We start from the raw sequence: 21,156 nt of genomic DNA, 5'->3' as shown, positions 1-21,156 counted from the left end.
CGTGCACATGTTAAATGAAACACTGTAATTATAGTCCCCTCCTCAGAGTCCAGTTCAGAATTGTAATATTACAATAATTACACAGACACTTATGATTGACATCACAGCAGACCAAAGGGGAAGCGCATCTTCAGAGCGGGAGGGTCCTCTCCACCAATGAGAGGCGCTGTCAGGGTAGTGGGCGTGTCCTTTACGGCTGTAAGGTTTGGTTGCGTTCGCTGAGAACTTGATACAGTGTTGCAGTAAATCAGACAGAGCTACAGTAACAGCGTTGAAATTTGTCACCCTGTTGCAAGTATTTTTGGCCAGTGATACAAGCGATCGATATCACTGCCGTCTCCCGTTTGGGGAAGAGTTGAGTTGTTGAGCAAGGAAGTACATCGGATCGTTTTCAAAAACAGTTTCAGAGAGAATCGACACATATTTGACTGGAAATGTCTGAAAACAAACCGAATGATGATCCGAAGTTATCCACGACGGACAGAGTGGTTAAATGTAAGTAGAAATCCCATGCCACTCAAGAGCGATCGGGCTTATGGACTATTTGAAGTGAGAAAACCTTGAGATTTGAGTGTAAACGTGTAACTGGAATGAACAGTAGTCCTATGGTTTGGTAATGGTCTATAATGGGTGGTAGCCGGTCTGTATTGGTAAAAAAGTAGGAAGTAAAGGTAGTTGTAATTGTGACAGAGTTGGTTGCATGGCTTATTTGTCCAAAGAAACGATTTTCAAGTCAACAAACTGTTTATATATTCGCAACAGTTCGTGAGTTTTAATGGACGTGTTATTGCGCGCGTGTTGTTTCGTACAAAATGTAGATATTGCACAATACTGACAGCTTGAAAGAGCCAGCGTAACACGTAACGGGTTTAGGAATTTTGCACGCTCGTTTTTACTGCTTGATGATCATTTTGGACATGAGGCAGCATATGACAGGTTGGGGCCCCTGACTGTTTGGAAACAATCCCTCTCAGTGTGGCTCCTCTGTGCATTCAGTTCACCAGACACACTTGCCGTCATGTCCCATTTGTTGTTCCTCATCAAGGCAATTGCTATCATTATCATTTTGTTGTTACTGTCACTGCAGTGGATCTAATTTTCTGACACAAAGCACTCTGCTGTACTTTGGTGTACCAAAACACACGAAGAGCAACATTATTGCACATACCCTATTTTATCCAAAATAATGAGCAATGAACTTCTGGCTTGTAATGGCTTTTGCAAACATCAGGCATAGCACTGCAGCAGATCCAGCTGTAAGGGATCCCACGACTCAAAAGCTCTGACAACTCCCCTCCCAGTCATAACCATGCAACAGCCTCCTACTCCCAACAAACATGTCCTCACTGAAGTAATTCAGTAGCCAGACTGGGGTTTTCTAAGTGTGGGGATCTGATATGAATTGATTGCTCTCATAAAGGAGCCCGGGCTGCTCAGATAACTCACTTACCTTTTTTTTTTTTTTTTCCCTCCTATCGGCTTTTAGTGTGGCCCCCGTGAAACATCAGTTTCCTCTCACTGGTTAGAAGAAGGAAAGGCAAGGGCTGGGAGTGCCTTAGGAAGGAGTTGCACTTAAATGTTTAATGAGATTATTGCACAATGTGTCAGCTTGATAAGGGAAATCTAAGTAATGGGAGCTCCAGAAGTCCTAAATGTTCAGCTATGGTGTTAAGTGGCTTAGGGCGGTGGGTTTTAGATTTGTTGAGGACCGTGTTATTATCTGCAGTGCTTTAAGAAATGTATCCCCATAAGACAGTATGAGAAATAGTGTGTTTATGCGTTTTTTCTAATATACAGTATGTTGTTCAGCCTTAAATAGCCTATAGTTGAGATAACACATTGCATAGCAGTTATTTCTCATTCTTTTATTCGACATATCATTTATCATTTTAATATGTTTTTTGGGAAAACACAGTCTTGTATTGTAAGCACTGCATTATTATTCAGATAATGTTTATTCAGTTGCCACAGCTTGGCTTTTCTCTTATTTTTATGGTTTTGTTTTTTCTATTGACAATATCTTTAACATGTTCAGAGCATTAACAAATCCTTTCCTAGTGTGTGTAGTTTTTTTTGGAACTGTAATAACCTAAGAAGGGGTTCTGGGCCAGCTTGATAAGATAGAGAAGCTGAATTTGAGTGAACAGTTTAGCACTGATGATTTCTTTTGTAGCTTCTGACAGAGCAGCGCTCAATCAGACAGATCTATTATCTTCTATTCGCTCTAAGCTGCAGAGAGATGAAGCTTTTAGTCGGGTGTCCTTGGTTTTAAATGATCCTGACCAGGCAAGGAGCTTTTATGTAATGTTGTGTACTAGCTTTTTTTCACCCACTCCTAATGTTAATAGAGCCTTTATGTGTTTACAAAGAGACTGACTGACAAAGAAAGAGGTACAGAAACAGACGGACACAGGGAAAGTCGGTGGACCTTGGGTGTGACTCACTATGGGACAAATCGCAATATTTAAGCTTGTTGTTCCTTTAGACTTTGATTTGCTCTTTCTTCTTAGCCCATTTCCACCAAAATGATGGTTCTTGTATTGCAAACCCCCACGTTTCTATTGACTTGAGATCTAAAAATGACATGAGTGACGGTACAAACCAAGAGAATACATTTTAAAATTCAGAGTAATTTTATTCACTATCTTTGTGCAATTGTCAGACATTATAATGTATAATATTCCTAGCAATCAATTCACACATATAGGATATTTGCTATAATCATTTTAGACAAACTGAGAAAATAAATTGGATGTTGCAATTGCATCGTATTGCCATATCTAGGCATGCACCGATATTAAAATTCTGTCCAATACCAATAAGCCCATAATCTTTGAATGATCAATAACTGATAATGGCCAATATTAAAATTCAACTCTATTTTGTTTAACAACAAAAATAAAACCATAAAATCTAAAATCAATGGTTTTAAATCCTATTAAATTTGGTCATCCCAACATTATAATGTTTGGAATGAAAAACGGACAATTATTTTGAGATTTAAACATAACATTAAGCAGTTATTACACTTTTATTACACAAATGTAAAAATGTGAAATACTGATATTATAAAGTATCGACTAATACCGATAAATTACGGAAATACTCAGTATCAGCTGTTTATGGTACAGATATGTACTACCATTAGAAAGTTTAGGGTAAGATTATTATTAGACTGGTTTCTGAAGGATCATGTGACACTGAAGACTGGCGTAATGGCTGCTGAAAATTAATTAAAATTAAATTAAAATTAAGCTTTGCTAACACAGTAATAAATTAAATATATATATATATATATATAAATATAAATTGTTATTTTAAAGCTGCATTACGGCACTTTTGCCTTTTTATCTCCATCTTGGTTTGAAACCTAAAATTGCAGTTACTTGCTATATGTTTAAAAGAAAAAAAAAAATGTATAAACATGGGTTGTACTTCAGCACTGCTCCTCTGTGCAGATGAATCTGTGATCACCACATCAGAGTATATCTACTTTGACATTGTATATCTACATGACAATATCTACTTGACATATATCCAAAGAAAAATGTGATCTGAACAAGTAACATCTGCCGCTTTTGTTTTGACCAAATGAAAACGCAAATCTTTACAATAATGATGTATAGATCACGTCAGATCACACATTGCAAATTAGCTAGCTATATATTGAGCCACTGAAATGTCTTACCTGTTCAGCAGTTGTTTGCGATTTAAAAGTGTGCTTCAGTACAAACAAATACAGATTATTTCAGGAGTATCAGGCACAGAAGTAGTAGAATTCTCTTACTTTGTGTTTTCAATGATCAGTGTTTTTAAGCATTCCCTAACTGTGTACCATGAAAGGACAAGATAAGATGGTGCCTTGTTTACTTTTCACATCTCTTTACCTAGGTCAGGACTGTATTATTATTTTTTTTAGAGTATTCCACTTTTGATAAGGTTAGAAAAGGCTGTCTGGAAAGTAGACAACATAGTTTTTCACTTCTCCCTGTGAAGTCCATCTAAACTCAGCATGAGACCATTGTCTGTTGGTTTTATGCTGCAGTTAAAGACGGATAGCATGTGACATTTGACTCTTGAACAGAGGCGCGGGCACTGCACACAGCGAGGGGGGAACCACCATCTCGCTAGCTGATCCCTGCTGGATAGCTGAGTCATTTTTAGCAACAGAACCTTAAGTTCGACATGACATAGCTCAGTGTTTAGACACCTGTAGAGTGACTCTCACTCACCTACACAAATACAGTTGTGCTAGCAAATTTTTATTCTGCATCTTTAATATGTGTATTCAAACCACTTTTTACTGTAGAGAAGAGGATGTTTTGAATTGTTTTTTCTTAAACTGCAAACTTAATTGCCGGTACAGTCCTTTGTTAGTGCCATGTATTCTCACTATCAGTATGTAGTTAGATTCTCTTTTCAACATTTTTACCATTTTTCATGGTAAATGTCAGTGTCACCTCATTCATTTTTGCATGGTTATGTCACTTCCATAAATAAAGAGCATGTGCGTTGGGAGGTGTGTTAGTTCTGGCAGCTTGTAGCTTTAAAGGTGCCATAGGTGATTCTCTACAGAAACTTTTTGTTATATTAGTTGACTTGAAAGTCTCCTCATATCCTGATAGCGATCACTATGTTAAACAGTCTACATTTATTTTTATAAATATATATCGCCCGTGCAAGGCGTAGAACCTTAAAATGTTCATCCAATCATTATATTCGGTCCAAATGAAATATGATGTCCTACCTGCCTGTCCACGTATGTTTTTACACACCCTCATGCCTGTTCTTGCAGACATCATATGTCATCAGCGTGTTTCATGCTGTCAGTCACAGAGCACTGCAAACAAACAGCAGCCACCTTTTACAGTTCCCACCAAATCAAAACAATGAGCTTATGCTGCGTTCACGCCAGAACTACCGTAATTAAGAGATGGCAACCCGTGACATTATAACAGGAGTTGTTCAAATAGGAAACCATCTGAGGAATCACCCATTAAAACAAAGAAACTTTGTTCAGAGAAGAGCTTACAAGCAAAATGGGAAAGTAATAAAGTACAAAATACAACTGGTATCAATGTCAGATTGACTTTTCAGAGGTGGCGACTACTCTGAGACTTCAAAGGAATTATAACTGACCCAGATATGTTTTTTTTTTTTTTTTTTTTTTTTTTTAAATATCTAAAATATCTGTAGATAAACTTTTTTTCAATATGTTGAAAAGACATTATTTAGCCTATATACAGATATTATTTTGTCTTTTGAGCTTAACTAATTTTATTACCAAAAAAATGTTCCTTCACAAGTTTTGCACCTCAATTGCCAACAAAATTTCATGGCAAACTATGTTTTAATCGCTGTAGCCGCCTATCTGTTCAAGCACACGTGAACAGATGATCCCCTTGCCCCTTTACTACTTGTTATAGCACAAAATAAACATGAATGAACATCAGAAAGTATATCAAAAGATGCAACTTACTGAAATGTATCATGCCTAATGTAATTGTGTTTATATTAACTGAATAAAATGGCTTTTGAACAGAATAGTCCATAAACTTGTTACTTCGCTACAGAAATTGACTCTAGAGAGGAGCATTTTTAAAAGAGTCCTATTATGCCCTTTTTAAATAAGTTTTCATGCTTGATTGTTTAAAAAAACACATTTTTCACTTATTTTACATTATTGCCGCTCCTCTCAGTCTTCCCAATCTGACTGAAATGCCCCATTTAGTTACTGTTTCGATGAAGCCCCTCCTTCTGAAATACATAATATACTCTGATTGGTTAGCTGGCCCTGTGTGTTGTGATTGGCGAACGGCCTAGAGCGCGTTCTACAAATGTCACTCCCCTTACCATAACCACGATTATCATCTGCTCAGGTATAAATATTAATGATGGTGTCAGTTTTGCCGTACCAGTTTAACCCAGATTCAGACCCTGTAAATGTTTATGAACAAGAGGATCATGCAGAACCTTTGCTAGCACAGATGTTTCAGAGTGGTAAGTTCCAAAGGATCGGTGAACAGTCTTACAAAAGCGAGAGCCCCATAGCTAAACACTACATCAACACTAATTATAGTGAGCAGGCTAGCAGAGCCAAACAGTTTGCCTTTTGTTTACATCGTAGCATCAACATAAAACTTATAATTGGAATTATTAATAGAAAACACAACAACAAATAATAAATACTTACAGGTTGTGAGCCATAAACAACTGATTGTACTGACAAAATAGTCTTTCAGAAGAAACTTTTTTAGACAGCCGGCATTGTACTCTCGTAGGTTCTGGAAGCTTTCCTCTGTAAAATGTGCAGCACACAGATAAAATAATAAATTTTAACCACTGTTTTCTAAGTTTGGCCGCCTTAGGAAAGCCAAACAAAGGGGTTTTGGTACCAGGGTGGAAAAAACAGCGTCTCTTTGACATGGCAACAACACGCTACTAAGCGCTACTGTTTTCTTTTCTCTCTTACTTTAAGCTTTGTAACCTTGCAGAAATGTTTTATGCTCAAACAGCAACATTACACACTAACTAATATTTTTTTACTTTTGGTATCTTAATATATGTCATGAAAACATTTTTTATCATACAGTCAAAAATTCACATCGGGTCATCCCTAGTTACGGCTACCCTTTGTATTGTGATCTTTTTGACGTATGTGTTTTATACCAGCAGTTGTAGAGGAAATGGAGCCTATGGATGACAGTTGCTCAGGTATATGCCAACAGAATGTTTGACTTGTAAACACATTGCTCTGAGGCTTCAGGTGGGTAGGTATATTACTGGAGGTCTCCATTTACCTAGCAGTCAGTGGCAGGACAGTTTCTCATTGTGTAGTGTCACAGCGTTTTCATGTGGTGGAGGTGTTGGAAGTTTGTAACACTCTACTGCTGCTGCCAAGATGCGAGGGCTAAAGCGACAGGCATGCGGAAGTCTTTCTGTCAGAGATCCACGGGCAGAGAAGGAGAGAAAAGAAAGATTTCAGAGCGAGCAGCCTTTTCTGCGTTGACACTTTCACCTAATGACAGTTCTCTTACTCAGTCACTGCAGTTCCAAAACAGTCCAACCTCAGCTGTGTTTCTCTAAAATAGATATGTACCCTCTCCTCACCTCTATCACAGCTCCACCAGAGTGTACTCAACACGAACATGGTGACCTTAGCTCACTCCCACTCAAACCAGTGTGCACTTTTCCTCCCAAGCCCTCTTGTAGAGCTGTACATAGTACTGTACCTTTCATCCTGTTTTTGGCCTTGGACAGAATGCATAAGGAGGTTTTTTCCTCAGGCACTACATAGTCAGCCCAGGGGTCCTCCAGCAAGAGGAGGTTAGTCCATCTGTTCAGGCTGGCGGGATGGAGAAGTGTGTGTTTGAAATTGCATAGCTGCAATACAGAATTCAGAGAAGAGCACTTACGGTCACCACAGTGTCAAAAAAAAAAAGAAACAAAACGTGTTATGTACCTCCCAAATGAGTTTGTGTTCTCAACAATGCTTGCGATACTCATGAGCTGGTATGAAGTATGCAGCATCACTGCAGATTTCAAAGCATTTAATGCTTTTAATTGTTTCTTCAACCCAGTTCATATACTGTCCACTCAAAATAGTATCTGAGTTTAGAATTGATGGATTTCCTATTCATTCAGCAGATTAAAGTAGCTGTTTAAATGCATATAAATGAATGAATTCAAAATCGGGTAACTGCAACAACAGAATCAAAGATGGCGATGTCCACCGGCAAGTTTTATTGCAAATGATAGCCTACTATTAAATAAAGTAATCCAATTGAGGCATGAGTTCATCCATGAGATATTTGAAAAAAAAAAAAAAAACGACGACAACAAAGACTTTTAATGATTTGTAGTTTCTTCGTCTCTGTGAGTAAACTAAACCCCTTATAACCATTACAATATTGCATTACTCCATAAAAAAGTAACTAATTGCATTACTTAGTTACTTTTTATGAAAAGTAATGAGTTCTGGATTAAAGAAGAATAGGATACAGGAGAAGGAAGGCAACACATTTCACTGTTTTTATTAATTTTGCGGAATACTGAATGTTTTTGTGCAAGTGAAATTAAAATGCATGTTCACATTTAGTCTAGAACTACAGTAACCATCATGTTTACACAGCGAACACGACACCTCCTGCGCTTTATTTCTCTCAACATGGGGACAGGAGAGCTGTCAGTCAATAAATGTGAAAAAGTAACGTGTTACTTATTTGAAAAAGTAACTTGGATATTTTGTTGTAAATTGAAAAGCAATGCATTACTTTACTAGTTACTTGAAAAGTAATCTGGTTACGTAACTCAGCTTCAAAAGGATCCTCCTTTGTTTATCATTCAATTATTTTTTATTTGCTGTTTTGATCATTTCAGAACTAGTGCATCCACTACTATTTACATGAGTTTTTATTTATTTATTATATATTTTTTGGACTAAACTGTAACTTTCTACTTCATACCATAAAGATTGTGTACTCAGCCTTGTTGTTCAACCTATTAGTATGTCTCTGTGGGCCTAGCATGGTTTTAACGGTTGCAAGAGGTGTGGAATGTGTGCTAGTTTATGCATTTCAGCCTGAGGCTCTTCATGGTGGTTTGTGTCGCCCTGGAAATGACATCAGCAGTGTGCTGGAGACCGCTTGTGGTACTGAAACCCCTCATGACCCTATTCCACACACCCACTAATACTGCCTGGGCATACCAGGAGCCCTTATTAGATTATGTTGCCATTACTTTAGCACAGGTTGTGGAAATGGAGCAGAGGAAAGCAGCAAGCCTCACCATATGATGGACCGTTTTAATGAATGAGAGCGCCTCAACTTCACTGGATGTAATGAGACCCATCTCCCACTAGCATTTACTAGCATTTACTAGCATTACCCTGTTTTTTTGTTTTGTTTTTGTTTTTTTATAATAACTAATGCTACCCTTATGATTGCTGGGAATTCTGGGTAAATGGGGTACATGAAAATGTGCCTTCATAGAGCTTGATTTGATATTGCAGAATGATGTAAGCCTGATAGACTAGCTTCTTTTAAAAGTCTGCACCAGCTATACACACAAATGGTTCATGCAAATGATTTCAAAGGAAAGAACATTTGGTTCAGCTCAATGAAATATGATTTGTGCCCTGTATATGTGTGTGTGCGTGTGTGTGCGTTTAAGACCCGTCTATTTCTGTCATCAATCCACTATCAGTGGTGTTTATTTTTTTGTCATCTTCATCTCATAATCACTGAAGTGTTTAGGGCTTCTGGTAACTTGTCAGCTGCTTTGTAACTTTTCAACTAGTGGCGCCAGTTGTCACCAAAATCCACATCATAAAGAACACAGTGTCATGAGCCCTGGTTCAGATGTGAACCAAGAATCATATTCATAAATATTTCAGCTAAAATTGCTCATTTCCTCCAGGTCACAGTACATTGATCTCCTTCAGAAGAACCTAACTAAATTGACCTTACTAAATTACATTTAGTAGATCTAGATAATATTGAATATCTGTGATTAATGAGGCACAAAAAGGAAAATCTTTACAGAAATATAAAATTCTGGACACACACAATCATAAAATGGACGATTGACTATTAGAAGCACATATTGCACCATATAACAAAATGCACAAGAAAGGACAAAATGCATAGTTTTATTTTCTGAATTAGTTCAGGGTTTAGTAATAGAAGTTCAACAATGTGCCTAGTCAGATTGAGACAGTTTCTCTTCTGATGTATTTTGAGATTTTGTGCAAAATAGTCTCTGAACATCTGCACAGGTGCATATTTGAGCTAATAAAGTAATCGGTTTTTGGGAATAGGACATTGTTATAAAACTAAAGTTTTGTGAAATACTGTGCTTTTTTATTATTAATTTTCCTTGTGTTTCAGTGTGAAATCATGCCTTGATTATTATGATTAACTACATTGTTACTTTTTATTACGTACATTAAATTATTTAGAATTAGGGATGCACGATTATGACAAATCATAATTGTTGATTATTCTCTTGAAATTGTAATTGCGATTAATAATGGCGATTATCACAATTTACATTGGATAATGTTTTGAATGGCTTATATCACTGAGTGAAGCAACTGCATGTAGGGCTGCACGATTAATCGCATGAGATTGTCATGCGTGTCTCATCAGTAAAGCCGGTTCTGTGATTAGCGGTAAATGTCCATCACCTGCTTTCAAATGGAGCGGCACTTAATATACAGAGCCGTAGTTCGCGGACAAGCTACGCAATATCGTGTTCATAATCGAAGGCGATTCATCTGCGATTATGAACGCAATATTGCATAGCTTGTCCGTAGCTTTTATTGCTTATCTATAGCATTAAGCCTCAAATGTCAACTGTACATTGGTTTGCTTTCTTCTAAAATATGTACGGTATTATAATGTTATTCTAAAGCTAAAACAATTGAAAAACCCTTAAGATAACCTGTAGAAAGAAAATCTTAAGCATGCAGAATAATGTAAGAGGACTTTTTTGTGTGTGCCTTTTGAATGATTATGTAATTGTGACATCTGTAACTGTAATCACAATTAGAATTTTGATTAATTGTGAAGCCCTGTTTAGAATCTATTTGGTAGCAATGGCTGTTTTATTTGAAATAAATTTATTTGAAATTTATTTGAAAAATCACCTTTTTAGCCATTTCATAGCAAAGACATATTAGAAAATATGTCAGTGCACCACTTTTTTGTGCAATTTTAAGGTTTAAGGTTAACATTCCTTGAAGGCTTTCGGCAAACATATTTCTTTCATAAAGTCAGGCTAGGCTAAAACAGCCAGAGTGGCTTTGAGTGAGTGGTTTCTGGCTGTAGGTTAATTCATGTTAGGACATGTTTGTTAGTGTGAAGTTGCATTCCATTTCAGCACACACATAAAGAAATCATGTCACTGTTAATTATGGTCTGTTTTAATTACCTAATTAATCTTTTAATCTTTTTATATGCATGTATCATCTATATTTTTTTTTTATGTAGAGTGCGTTTGGTTTTTAAGTTGAGTTTGTGAAGGGATATTTCACGATAACGGTATAAATCACAGCATATTTACATTTATATAACTAACATAAGTAAACTGAAGACTATTAAAAAGTCAGTGGTAAAATAAGAACAGCTTCTAATAAGAAGAAAACTTCAATAGAACAAAGACACAAATGAAATAGACCTACCTGAAAAAAGCAAGCACTAGAAATAAGAAGAATACAATAAATAAATAAACAATCTGTGGTCAACCGATATATCGGCCGGTATTTGTAACTTTTCGGCATCAGGTGATAAGTTTTTCTGTTTGGCCGATGTGTCGGAAGCAAGACATTTATTTTTACTTTTATTTTATTTTGAGATCTTCTTATGTGTGCATTTGAAGCCTGCAAAAAAATGTGTGGTCAGTCCATTGGAATTTAATGCAAACAACAGAAGAGTTCAGCTCCACGGAATTCATTTTCAAATGATTTCTTATTAAATATTAACTAAAATAAATATAAATTATTATATAAGCTATATATCTGCCATCAGCCCTGCTCTCTTTAGATATCTGCATCGCCATCGACCAAAACATTTAAAGAAAATAAATCAATATCAGTTGACCACTATTATAATTAATGAATAATTACAACATAAATTGTATAAAGTAATCAAATGTACAAAAAAACACTGCATAGTCTTCACTGTGTAAATTAAATATACGTTTATTATTATTAAAGTTACAAAAGTGATTCAGTCATGAGCAGTGAGAAATTTTTTCTCTGGTATATTCTGCTGTCACTTTAAGACCGAATGCACAGATCTAATATACTGATACACGTGTTTTCTTTCTCAACTGTTTATGTTCACTCAAGAGATAATCTAATGTGTTTAATGGGGATTTTGACACACAAATGTGTGTATTTGACCTTTTAAAGGATTTGTTCACTTTCAAATAATATTTTCCTGATAATTTACTCACCCCCATGTCATCCAAGATGTCCATGTCCTTCTTTCTTCAGTCAAAAAGAAATTAAGATTTTTTGATGAAAACGTTCCAGGATTATTCTCCTTATAGTGGACTTCAGTGCGGTTTTGGTGGAACCACTTGGAAGGCGATCATTTGTTTATATAAAGCATATACATTTACATTTTTTTCTGAAAATGACCAATTGTTTTGCTAGGTAAGACCCTTATTCCTCGTCTGGTATCGTTTAAAGCCCTTTGAGGCTGCACTGAAACTGTAATTTTGACCTTCAACCGTTTGGGCTCCATTGAAGTCCACCATAAAGAGAATAATCCTGGAATGTTTTCATCAAAATCCTTAATTTCTTTTCGACTGAAGAAAGAAGGACATGAACATTTTCAGGAAAATTTTATTTGAAAGTGAACTGATCCTTTAATCCCAATAAACTCGGCTCAGGACTCACGCTTTGTCTGAGCAGCCACTTTATGTATGCGCGTTTCAGGTGTGTGCCCAGAAACCATCTCTCAGACAGCCTGTGCCTATATTGCTGCTTATTGCACTTGAACTGCAAGGCTTAAAAATGTATTCAAATGATAAGCTTTCATGACAGTGCAGTACAGTAACATCACTTGAGCATAACCCAATAGAGACAGTAATCCAAAATCTCTACCGGTTGACAAATTTCTTTGTTTATCGCATATACTGGTATATCGCCAACTACTATTTGTAAGTTCTAGGGAATGTTGTCTTGTGCAAATTATTATTTGCATGTAATAAGCTTTTTGATGTTGGCACTGATGATTATTGTTGTTACTGAATGTATGATCTCTTCGTGTGTGAGGTGTGTGTTTAGTATGTGTGCGTTTCAGCTGAAGGTTGTCATGGCAGCTGTAGTGGGGGAGGGGTGAACAGCTCATTCACATCTAGACAGACAGAAGAAAATTTACCTGAGGATCTGTGCAGGAAAAAAGATGCTGTTAAAGTAACTCGTATTGGACCATTAATTGCTTCAGCCATGCACAGTAAAAAGTTGCATGCAGTCATGCTACTAGTGCTTTGATTATGATTAAATCCAGATTTATACTGCCAGTGTGAATTAGACATGCACAATATTGGATTTTTGCCAGTATTCGATATGCCGAAATTCTTTTGGCTGATAGCCAGTGCTGATACCAATATACATATCTTTTCTCCTTTGTTTGGAAACGATGCTCTCATGTGCAGGAATTTATAAATGAATTATTTTTCATTCCAGTTAGTATTGAGCATAAACCTTTTTTTTTTTTCATTCTGGTTTCTAGGTTCTGCAGGTCTTACCAAAAGGTTACTTGTAAGAGCTAAATAAATGTTCATAAAGTTCTTTTTTATAATAAGAGTGCATCGAAAGCTTTAATAATAAAGTTAATCACTGCTGACAGATGCAGTTGTAACAACATAAGCATTTTATTTGTGAATTAATATTTGTAGATGGTTTACAGCATACTGGTATCGGTAGTGGGCCAGATGCTAAGCTCATGTTAATACTCCGATACCAAAAACGAATACAGTATTAGTAATTGATATTCGTATCTGTGATTGAACAGTAAACTGATACCAATGATGTAACTGACAAGAATGTTCACACCAGCAGCAGCAGAAAAAAATGTCAGCTTCACGATGTGTAAATATTTAAAAAATAAATGATGACAACCCCAAGCATGGTAGACTATAAACTTTGTTCTGCAAAAATATCAAGAAGAGGTACAAAAAAATGGGTAGTTAAAATACACGTAATCTTATAAAACAAACACAAATGTGAGCATGTAGCACTCGGCTACCAAAACTGCAGCCAACCCTAGCAAAACAAGAGACATTGCCAAGAGATATCACGAGTGCTATAAAATAACTGAGGTGCTTACTCAATTCATTATTCTTGACAATCAACCACTGTCAGTTGTTGATAACGTGGGTTTTCGCCACTTTCTTAATGTTTTGGAGCTGAAGATTCCAGTCATTCACTGCTATGTCAGGGCTTCCAGAAGTGTAGGACCAGCACTGTCCATGCAAAGCGGTTTTGGGGCTCGCTCATGGGTTGAGCCATATTTTTGGAGAAAATGCTTGAGACTTGGGCAATTCCCAAAAGTTCTGTCCATGCTGTGGTCAATAGCTTTGGGAGTCGAGCACAAAATAGTCACCACTTTAAACATTCCAACCTGACATACTCTCAGTTACAGAGTATTCAGATACTGTTTGGTCTCTGATTGAGCAGAAACTGGCCATTGGAGTATATGTGTCTGAAAATCAGCTCCCTGCCACTCTAACTGCAAACCAGTAGAATCTTATGGAGATAATGCAAATTATCTTGGATCCCTTTGAAGAAATGACTCGTCGAGTGAGTTCTTCAGATGCTTCAGTCTCAGATGTATTTCCTGCTGTCAATGTGCTACATAGACTATTATTGAAACAAATGGATGGGGACCATGGGAACAGAACGATGAAGAGTACTTTGCTTGCTGCTTTGTAGAAGCGTTACTGCATCACAACTTTACTCAATCCAAGGTAATTATTATTTATTTATATATAATAAGTTTAATTTGCTCATAATAATAAATAAAAAAGATTAATTAAATCTATTAATGATCTGTTAAATTAAAATTCTAAAATGTAAGAGTAATTATTATTTATTCATTTATTTCTTACTGCACAGGAACTTTATGTTTCTCTATACATAAAGATCGATTCTTCTCCAATACAGGCACTGCCAGGGAGGTCAAAGAAATGTTGATGCTGGAGCTGCAAAAAATACCTGTTGGAGTGACAGCCACACCTGAGGAGCTTGGGGAACCAGCTGTCAGAATGTCTCACAGTGACCAGACAGGTACCAGTCTGGGCAGTGTTTTTGAAGAAACTGCAGATTCTACATCTGAGAGCAGTGCTCCAACAGCTGCTACCACACAGCTGGAAGCATACCTTGGAGAGACCACTGTGCGTCGTTCAGACAAACCCTTCAAGTATTGGGCAGTAATCTGCAATTTTAAGTTCTGGCTCAAATGACTCAAACACATCTTTCAGCCCCATGCAGTATTGTGGAAAGTAAAAGATTGTTCAGCTCAGAGTGACATTCTGAATGAAATCAGAAGAGGCTTATAGCTGAACATGCTGAGATGCTTCTGTTCCTTAAAGGGTTAGTCCAAAAATGAAAGTTCTGTCATTAATTACTCACCCTTGTGTCGTTCCAAACCTGTAAGACTTTCGTTCATCTTTGGAATGCAAATGAAGATCTTTTTGATGAAATCGGAGAGATTTCTGTCCCTCCATAGACAGCCTACGCAATTGAAACTTTGCTGCTTCAAAAAGTTCTAGTATCCATATTAATTGAGTGGTTTAGTCCAAATTTTCTGAAGAGACTCGATCGCTTTTATGATGAACAGATTTAATTTACCCACATATAAACATTGATTTGCGAATAAAAACAGAAGCTCAATGGAAACTGAACGACTCGTGAGAACAAACCTTTTACGGAAGCTCAAGTGTGCTGCGTAAGACTTTTATGCTTTTCATTCTCGCAAAATTTATTAGAAACACTGTACAACAGCTCTGAGGAACATCCTTAGCTTATATAGCTTAATTCCTATACTCCTTGATTAAACACTAGTCATATTTCAATGTATTACTCTTGGTTGTTATTGTTACACAGTGTTGTGTTATAAACATTTTGTACTATTAAATTTGATTGACAGAGAAAAACAATTATTAAATGCTTTTTTTTTTTTTAATGCCCTTGGTTTGGTAGTGGAGGTTATTTGACACTGTGAAATTTGTTTCTGCTTTGACAAGAATACAAAATTGACTTTTATGTCTTTTGAGTTACAGTTACTCATAATCATAAAGAAATGTCCTGAAATCATTAGTCTGACTGCATTGTATTTACAGGTATCGGTTTTGGCAAGTAGCAGAAAGAAAATCGGTGCTCATACTTTGTCGGTGCATCCCCAACAAAACAGCTCTTTGTTGTTGATGTTGCCCTGAGTCATCTGTGTTTATCACATCTTTGCTTTTTTGGTTTGTTTTTCGCTGATATGTAGGAAGTAGGAACACAGGGAGTCCCTTGCACACAGCACACAGTGATTTTCTGTTTTGCTCCAAACAGTCGTTCATTTCAGCACTACAACACACACAAAAGTATGCTTTTATGCATGTATGCTTTTATTTTTCTGTGGAACACAATGAAATGTTTAAAAAAAATCTTTTTCATTTTTTCATCTCTTTTTCATAACTTTTTGGGCTTTTCGGATGTGGACATGCACTGCAATTGTAATGAAAAGAGCTTTGTCTTTTAAGAAGAGTTGGGACAGAAAAGTGAGGAAGAAAGTGTTACAGTATGTGTTATAGCTCCTGAAACAGACGTAGAGCTGAATGAATCAGATCTCAGTCAGAAACTCCACAGCTGCAGGTTAGTCTACTACAAATGGACAGGGAATATGACAGACGCCAGCCCAATGAATCAAGGCTGTGATGCCTCAAAAGAGCCTTTTAAAACCTGAAGTAAAACAGAATTTTTTAGCCCTGCCAACTAATTCCTTTGTGAGTGAGTGAGTGAGTATGTGTATGTAAATCAACAGAGAGCTGTTTGGAACTCATGCCAAGCCACTACTGGTATGGCAGCAGAAGAGAGGGTGGGCAGCTTTGTGCTCTGCAGTTTGTCGAAATTAGCAAGAGTCAGCAATTTATAATGGTAAAAGGGCAGTCAGACATCAAGTTTTAAAAGCACATGCTGGGAAGATACAAACCTATGCTTGTTTGAGTGCCCATTAGAACCCATTTTTCAACTTTTCTCTTTGCTTAGTTCCTGCAGAGGTCCAGTTGATTTCTTTTCTGTTGTTCACAAACAGACATTGTCTTTGTGTTCTGTTGAGTGTGGTAAATTATGCTATTCAGCCAAGCTCCTGTTCCCAAAGCAGTGTTGCAACATGTCCATTCTGAGGCATTCCAAATGCTTCCTAGATCAGAATCTCAGATTCCATTGAAGAAGTAAATACTGAGCACCTTTTGATATCAATTTTTTGAAGTTTGCTTGAAGTTTCATATTCTGAAAGATGTGTCTGTAGTTGAGTATAGGCTAGGGCTGAATAATTAAATTAAATAAAAGCGAAATTGCGATATGGTTTAGTGTGTTTAGGCTATGATTTAATTAAATATGCACAGCGTGTTTTAGAAGGAAGGGCAGCACTGTGTTCATTTATATACTCCCTGCTCATGATCCAGGGAAGGGCTCCCTGCAGTTTTCAGGCAAAATAAAAGCTTGACGGTTTAACGTTTGAAAATGAAGAAATTATGACATAATTATTAGTATTGTAATTTAAAAATACATTTGAATATTATAATTTTAAAATGCATACATTTTTAATACAATAAGTGTGTGTGTGTGTGTGTGTGTGTGTGTGTGTGTGTGTGTGTGTGTGTGTGTGTGTATGGATGTGTGGATGGATGGGAATGGCACATCGCTATGACAGCATATCTGTGGAATGCTGAATAGATTAGACTTAATGAGCATGTCATCATGGCTCAACTCAGAAGAATCTGCAGTTTAGACCACGTTTATACTTGGCATGAACATCTTTTTTTGTGATCAGTGTTATGTGAAAGCACAACAAAACAAGTGAATCAAACATTGTTGCATGTAATAACCATGAATAACCAATTCAATAATAAATCGCTGATAAAACAATATTCTTTGAACTACTCTAACTTTTGGGCATTTTTCAATCATAATACTAGTATCTTGCCTTAGATAAAGTAGGTTGAATGATTTTCCTTGTTTGCAGTAAAACATTGAGCAGTTTCAACTCAATACACTGATAAAAAATGATTCTGTGGTGAAGTAAATACTACAGAAAAATAATATCTGGAGGGTTTATTTTATATATAAAAAGGCAAAATTAAAAAAAAAAAATTCTATTAGTAGCCTACTCAATTCAAGCTTGTAGAAATTTAAGCTTGAACTTATACTTTACTTTGAATTTTTTGTTTACAAAGATTCTTTAAAAATGTAACTAAGCAAAACATACCCAATCATGTTCCCATCATGAATGAATGCATGAATAATTGTCTAGTTATATTTACAATGTTTTATCGTTGCTTTTGTTGTTAGTTTTATAGTAACTTGCTGTATTGTGACATCTGGACTTCACTTTCTACTTAAAAAAAACCCATTCATACTAAAATTATCCACTGATTGTTAATGTTATTGTGTATTGTGTGCCAAGTATTGAGGTCTATTTGTTCAGGTTAAGTACCTCTATATTTTGTAAATATGTTGTCTTACAAATTGTACTGTAACAAGAAATCTACTGTGTTGTTTTCTTAAATGTTTCTAAGTAAACCAAGCATGGCTTAAAGGGGTAGTTCACCCAAAAATGAAAATTGTCGTCATTTACTCACCCTCATGTTGTTCCAAATCTGTATAAATTTCTTTGTTCTGCTGTACATTTGGAAGAAGGTTTGTAATCCAGCAGTTCTCGACCCCCCATTGACTACCATAGTAGGAAAAATAAATTATAGTGTAGTCAATAGGGGGCGAGATCTATTTGGTTAAAAACATTCTTCCAAACATCGACTGTACACTCGTTATTGCGGTGCGATGTGAGATTGAATGAGTGCACTAAATAACGTCCACTATGGTTTCGGACACCACTAAAAATGGCTGTCCCCTCAAATAATGCCCTATTTGAGGTTATATGGGCCGATTTCGGAATCAGCCCTTGATTGCAGCGGAGAATTCAAAATACACACGGCGCGCGAGCGGTTTCTGCGCAGAGCGCTGTGATGAGATTAACAACGTTCTCCACATGGATTATATATATCAGATATAAACGCGCTCGCTCCGGTCTAAGGTTTTATTATGGACCTATTTAATATATTCTAGTGCTCTAAACATGAACCAGCAGCGTGTATGCGCACCTATTTCATCACGACGTCTTCAAATGAAATGTAATGTTATGCAAAGGACACTAAACTGTACGTCTGATCACGACCGCGATGACACAATGGGTTATTCTGCTACACAGAAGACGATGTAAGTTAAAAAATAGACTGACAATTCAAAGAAGAATGGGCAAAAATTTAACTGCTTTATTCTTTCTGTGTTAAACTTACGTGTGTCGTTTGTTCAGAGACTGAAAATGTACTGAAAATATCCTTAGTTTAAATGTTCTTCCGCGTTTCTCCCTCGTTTTGGCAGTTTGTTGTTATATAGGGTTATTTTTAAAATGCTTAAAGGTACAATTTGTGATATTTTTTTTTGCTAGAGGTCGCTAGAAGCCTATTCAAAACAAAGGCGTAGTTTGATGACGCCAAGTTTTAGAGCGGAAACTTGGGACATGTGGTCTCCATCTCAACGGACGGTGCAAAAGAATGGCGTCTGGAAGAACTCATGTTCGTGGATGCGATTATTAACGTTACTGTAGTATGAAGCAGAGCAGGACCGAGTGTTGCGGGAGCTGAACGAGGAGCTGGAGCGATTGATCAACACACGCCTCACGAGCAGCGGGACTTTTATTATGACACAGTCGCTGGCGCCGCTTCCGCTTTTCCGGTCATGAGTTTACGGGAGCTGTCCTTGTCGACAGAACAAGCGGCAGATGGTAAACAGTAATTATGTTCCATAAATAAGTAACACAATCCACCATAAAACGTGCAAGAAGTAAATAAGGAACTGCTTGAAGCAAGCTAGTGGTTTGCTGGACGCTAGACTCTACTTCCGCATTTGTCCACGGCACTGTTGTCATGTGGTTTCTACGTCAGTAAAGGCGGTAACAAAGGTAACTGGCGTCATTGACAGGCGACTGCACTGCCCCGTGTCACTGTTTAGAATGGGAATTTTCTCATGATTTACAAGTAGATGAAAACATTAGAGATATTGTTTGTAATCAGCTGGACAAAATATATAACACTAGGCTAGTGGTTTTGGGATATTTTACTGCAAAAATTTTACATATTGTACCTTTAAGGTTCCCTCAACTCTTTTATTTTCTATCTCCGTGGTCATATTTTAATATTCATGTGTCTGTAATGAGTGTTGCAGGTCTGTGTTTTATTGGTTGTTGTCTCGCCACAGCATATAAAATATTCTCTCATCATGACAGTAAAACAGGGCATTCTAGTCAATCTACTGCAGTATTTCCTCTCTCAATCAGTAGAAAATGTGGTTAACGCCCGGTCATGCACAGGGGAAAAAAATACCGTCATATACAGTGAAACCGATGTAATTTTGAAAAATACCGTGTTATACATTTTTGGTCATACCGCCCAGCACTATCTTCTATTATGTTGTACAATTAGAAGACTGTCTGCAGCTCACACAGCACGAGTAGGAAGATGCCTGTGACTGAAATGGCATTAGCACAGCTTTTGCTCATTTATTGCAAAGCAACATGTATGATATTTATACATGCAGAAATCCACAACCCAACCATAAGCTCTACTCTTCTGCATATTGGTGACCATAAAAACATTTCAAAAACTCTTTTAAATGTCAAACATAACATTGAACACAAACAAGTCTTTCCCTTTACTCAAAACCGCATAAAATAACACAAAATTTCAAAATGTATCCTCCTGATCCAGCCATATGCAAAGCATGCTGAGAACTAACAATCCACCGCCCAGTTTTAGTTAATTCAACAAAACAATCATGTAATCCCAGCACAAATTAATTAAGTCAACTTAAATTTTAAATATATTTAAAGTGGAACACAATGAATTTAAATTAGGTCAAAATGTATAGCAATTGTGCTGCTTTAGCTCAATTTAAAAAATCTTTTCTTTTTTTTTTCAGTGTAGAAAAAGATATTGAATTTCAGTGAAAAAGTAAAGTTCCCAAAGCCCTTTAAAAGATTTGGTAAATCTTGGTAAACCTAGAGGGACCAGTGAGCTGAAAAAAAGAAAGAGGTGCATTGAATACTGCATTCTAATATATCCCTTCAAGTCCTCAATTCTTTTACTGTAGATCCACTCTCATATCCACACATATCAGAAAGATGTACAGCTAATGCCTGAGCTTTTAGCAATGTGTCTATGTACAGTCATTCAAATTTTAGTCACATCATTTTCAAGGATGTAACTAAGTCTCTCCAGTCTAATTAGGTTGCTCTGAAATGCCTAGTTTCAGTATAACAAGATGCATGCAAGAGCTCTCGTGGATGTCAGTTGTACTGAATTCTTGTTTGGGTTTAA

At 36.6% G+C, this 21,156-nt stretch overlaps 1 protein-coding gene across 2 annotated transcripts in view; it reads left to right on the top strand.

Annotated features, from left to right (window-relative positions):
• The first annotated feature begins 233 nt into the window (after positions 1-233).
• Positions 234-21,156, top strand: part of LOC137031141 (protein phosphatase 3 catalytic subunit alpha) — a 128,765-nt gene continuing 107,842 nt past the window's right edge. For both annotated transcript variants that reach the window (XM_067401814.1, XM_067401813.1), the window contains exon 1: positions 234-495. In XM_067401814.1, the coding sequence (XP_067257915.1) occupies positions 435-495 (61 nt within the window). In that variant the 5' untranslated portion in view covers positions 234-434. The remainder of the gene's footprint in view (positions 496-21,156) is intronic.

The sequence above is a fragment of the Chanodichthys erythropterus genome, chromosome 11, assembly GCF_024489055.1.
Source record: "Chanodichthys erythropterus isolate Z2021 chromosome 11, ASM2448905v1, whole genome shotgun sequence".
Classification (NCBI taxonomy): domain Eukaryota; kingdom Metazoa; phylum Chordata; class Actinopteri; order Cypriniformes; family Xenocyprididae; genus Chanodichthys; species Chanodichthys erythropterus.
The sequence above is the reverse complement of the archived record's forward strand: the minus strand, read 5'-3'. Positions and strand labels throughout refer to the sequence as shown.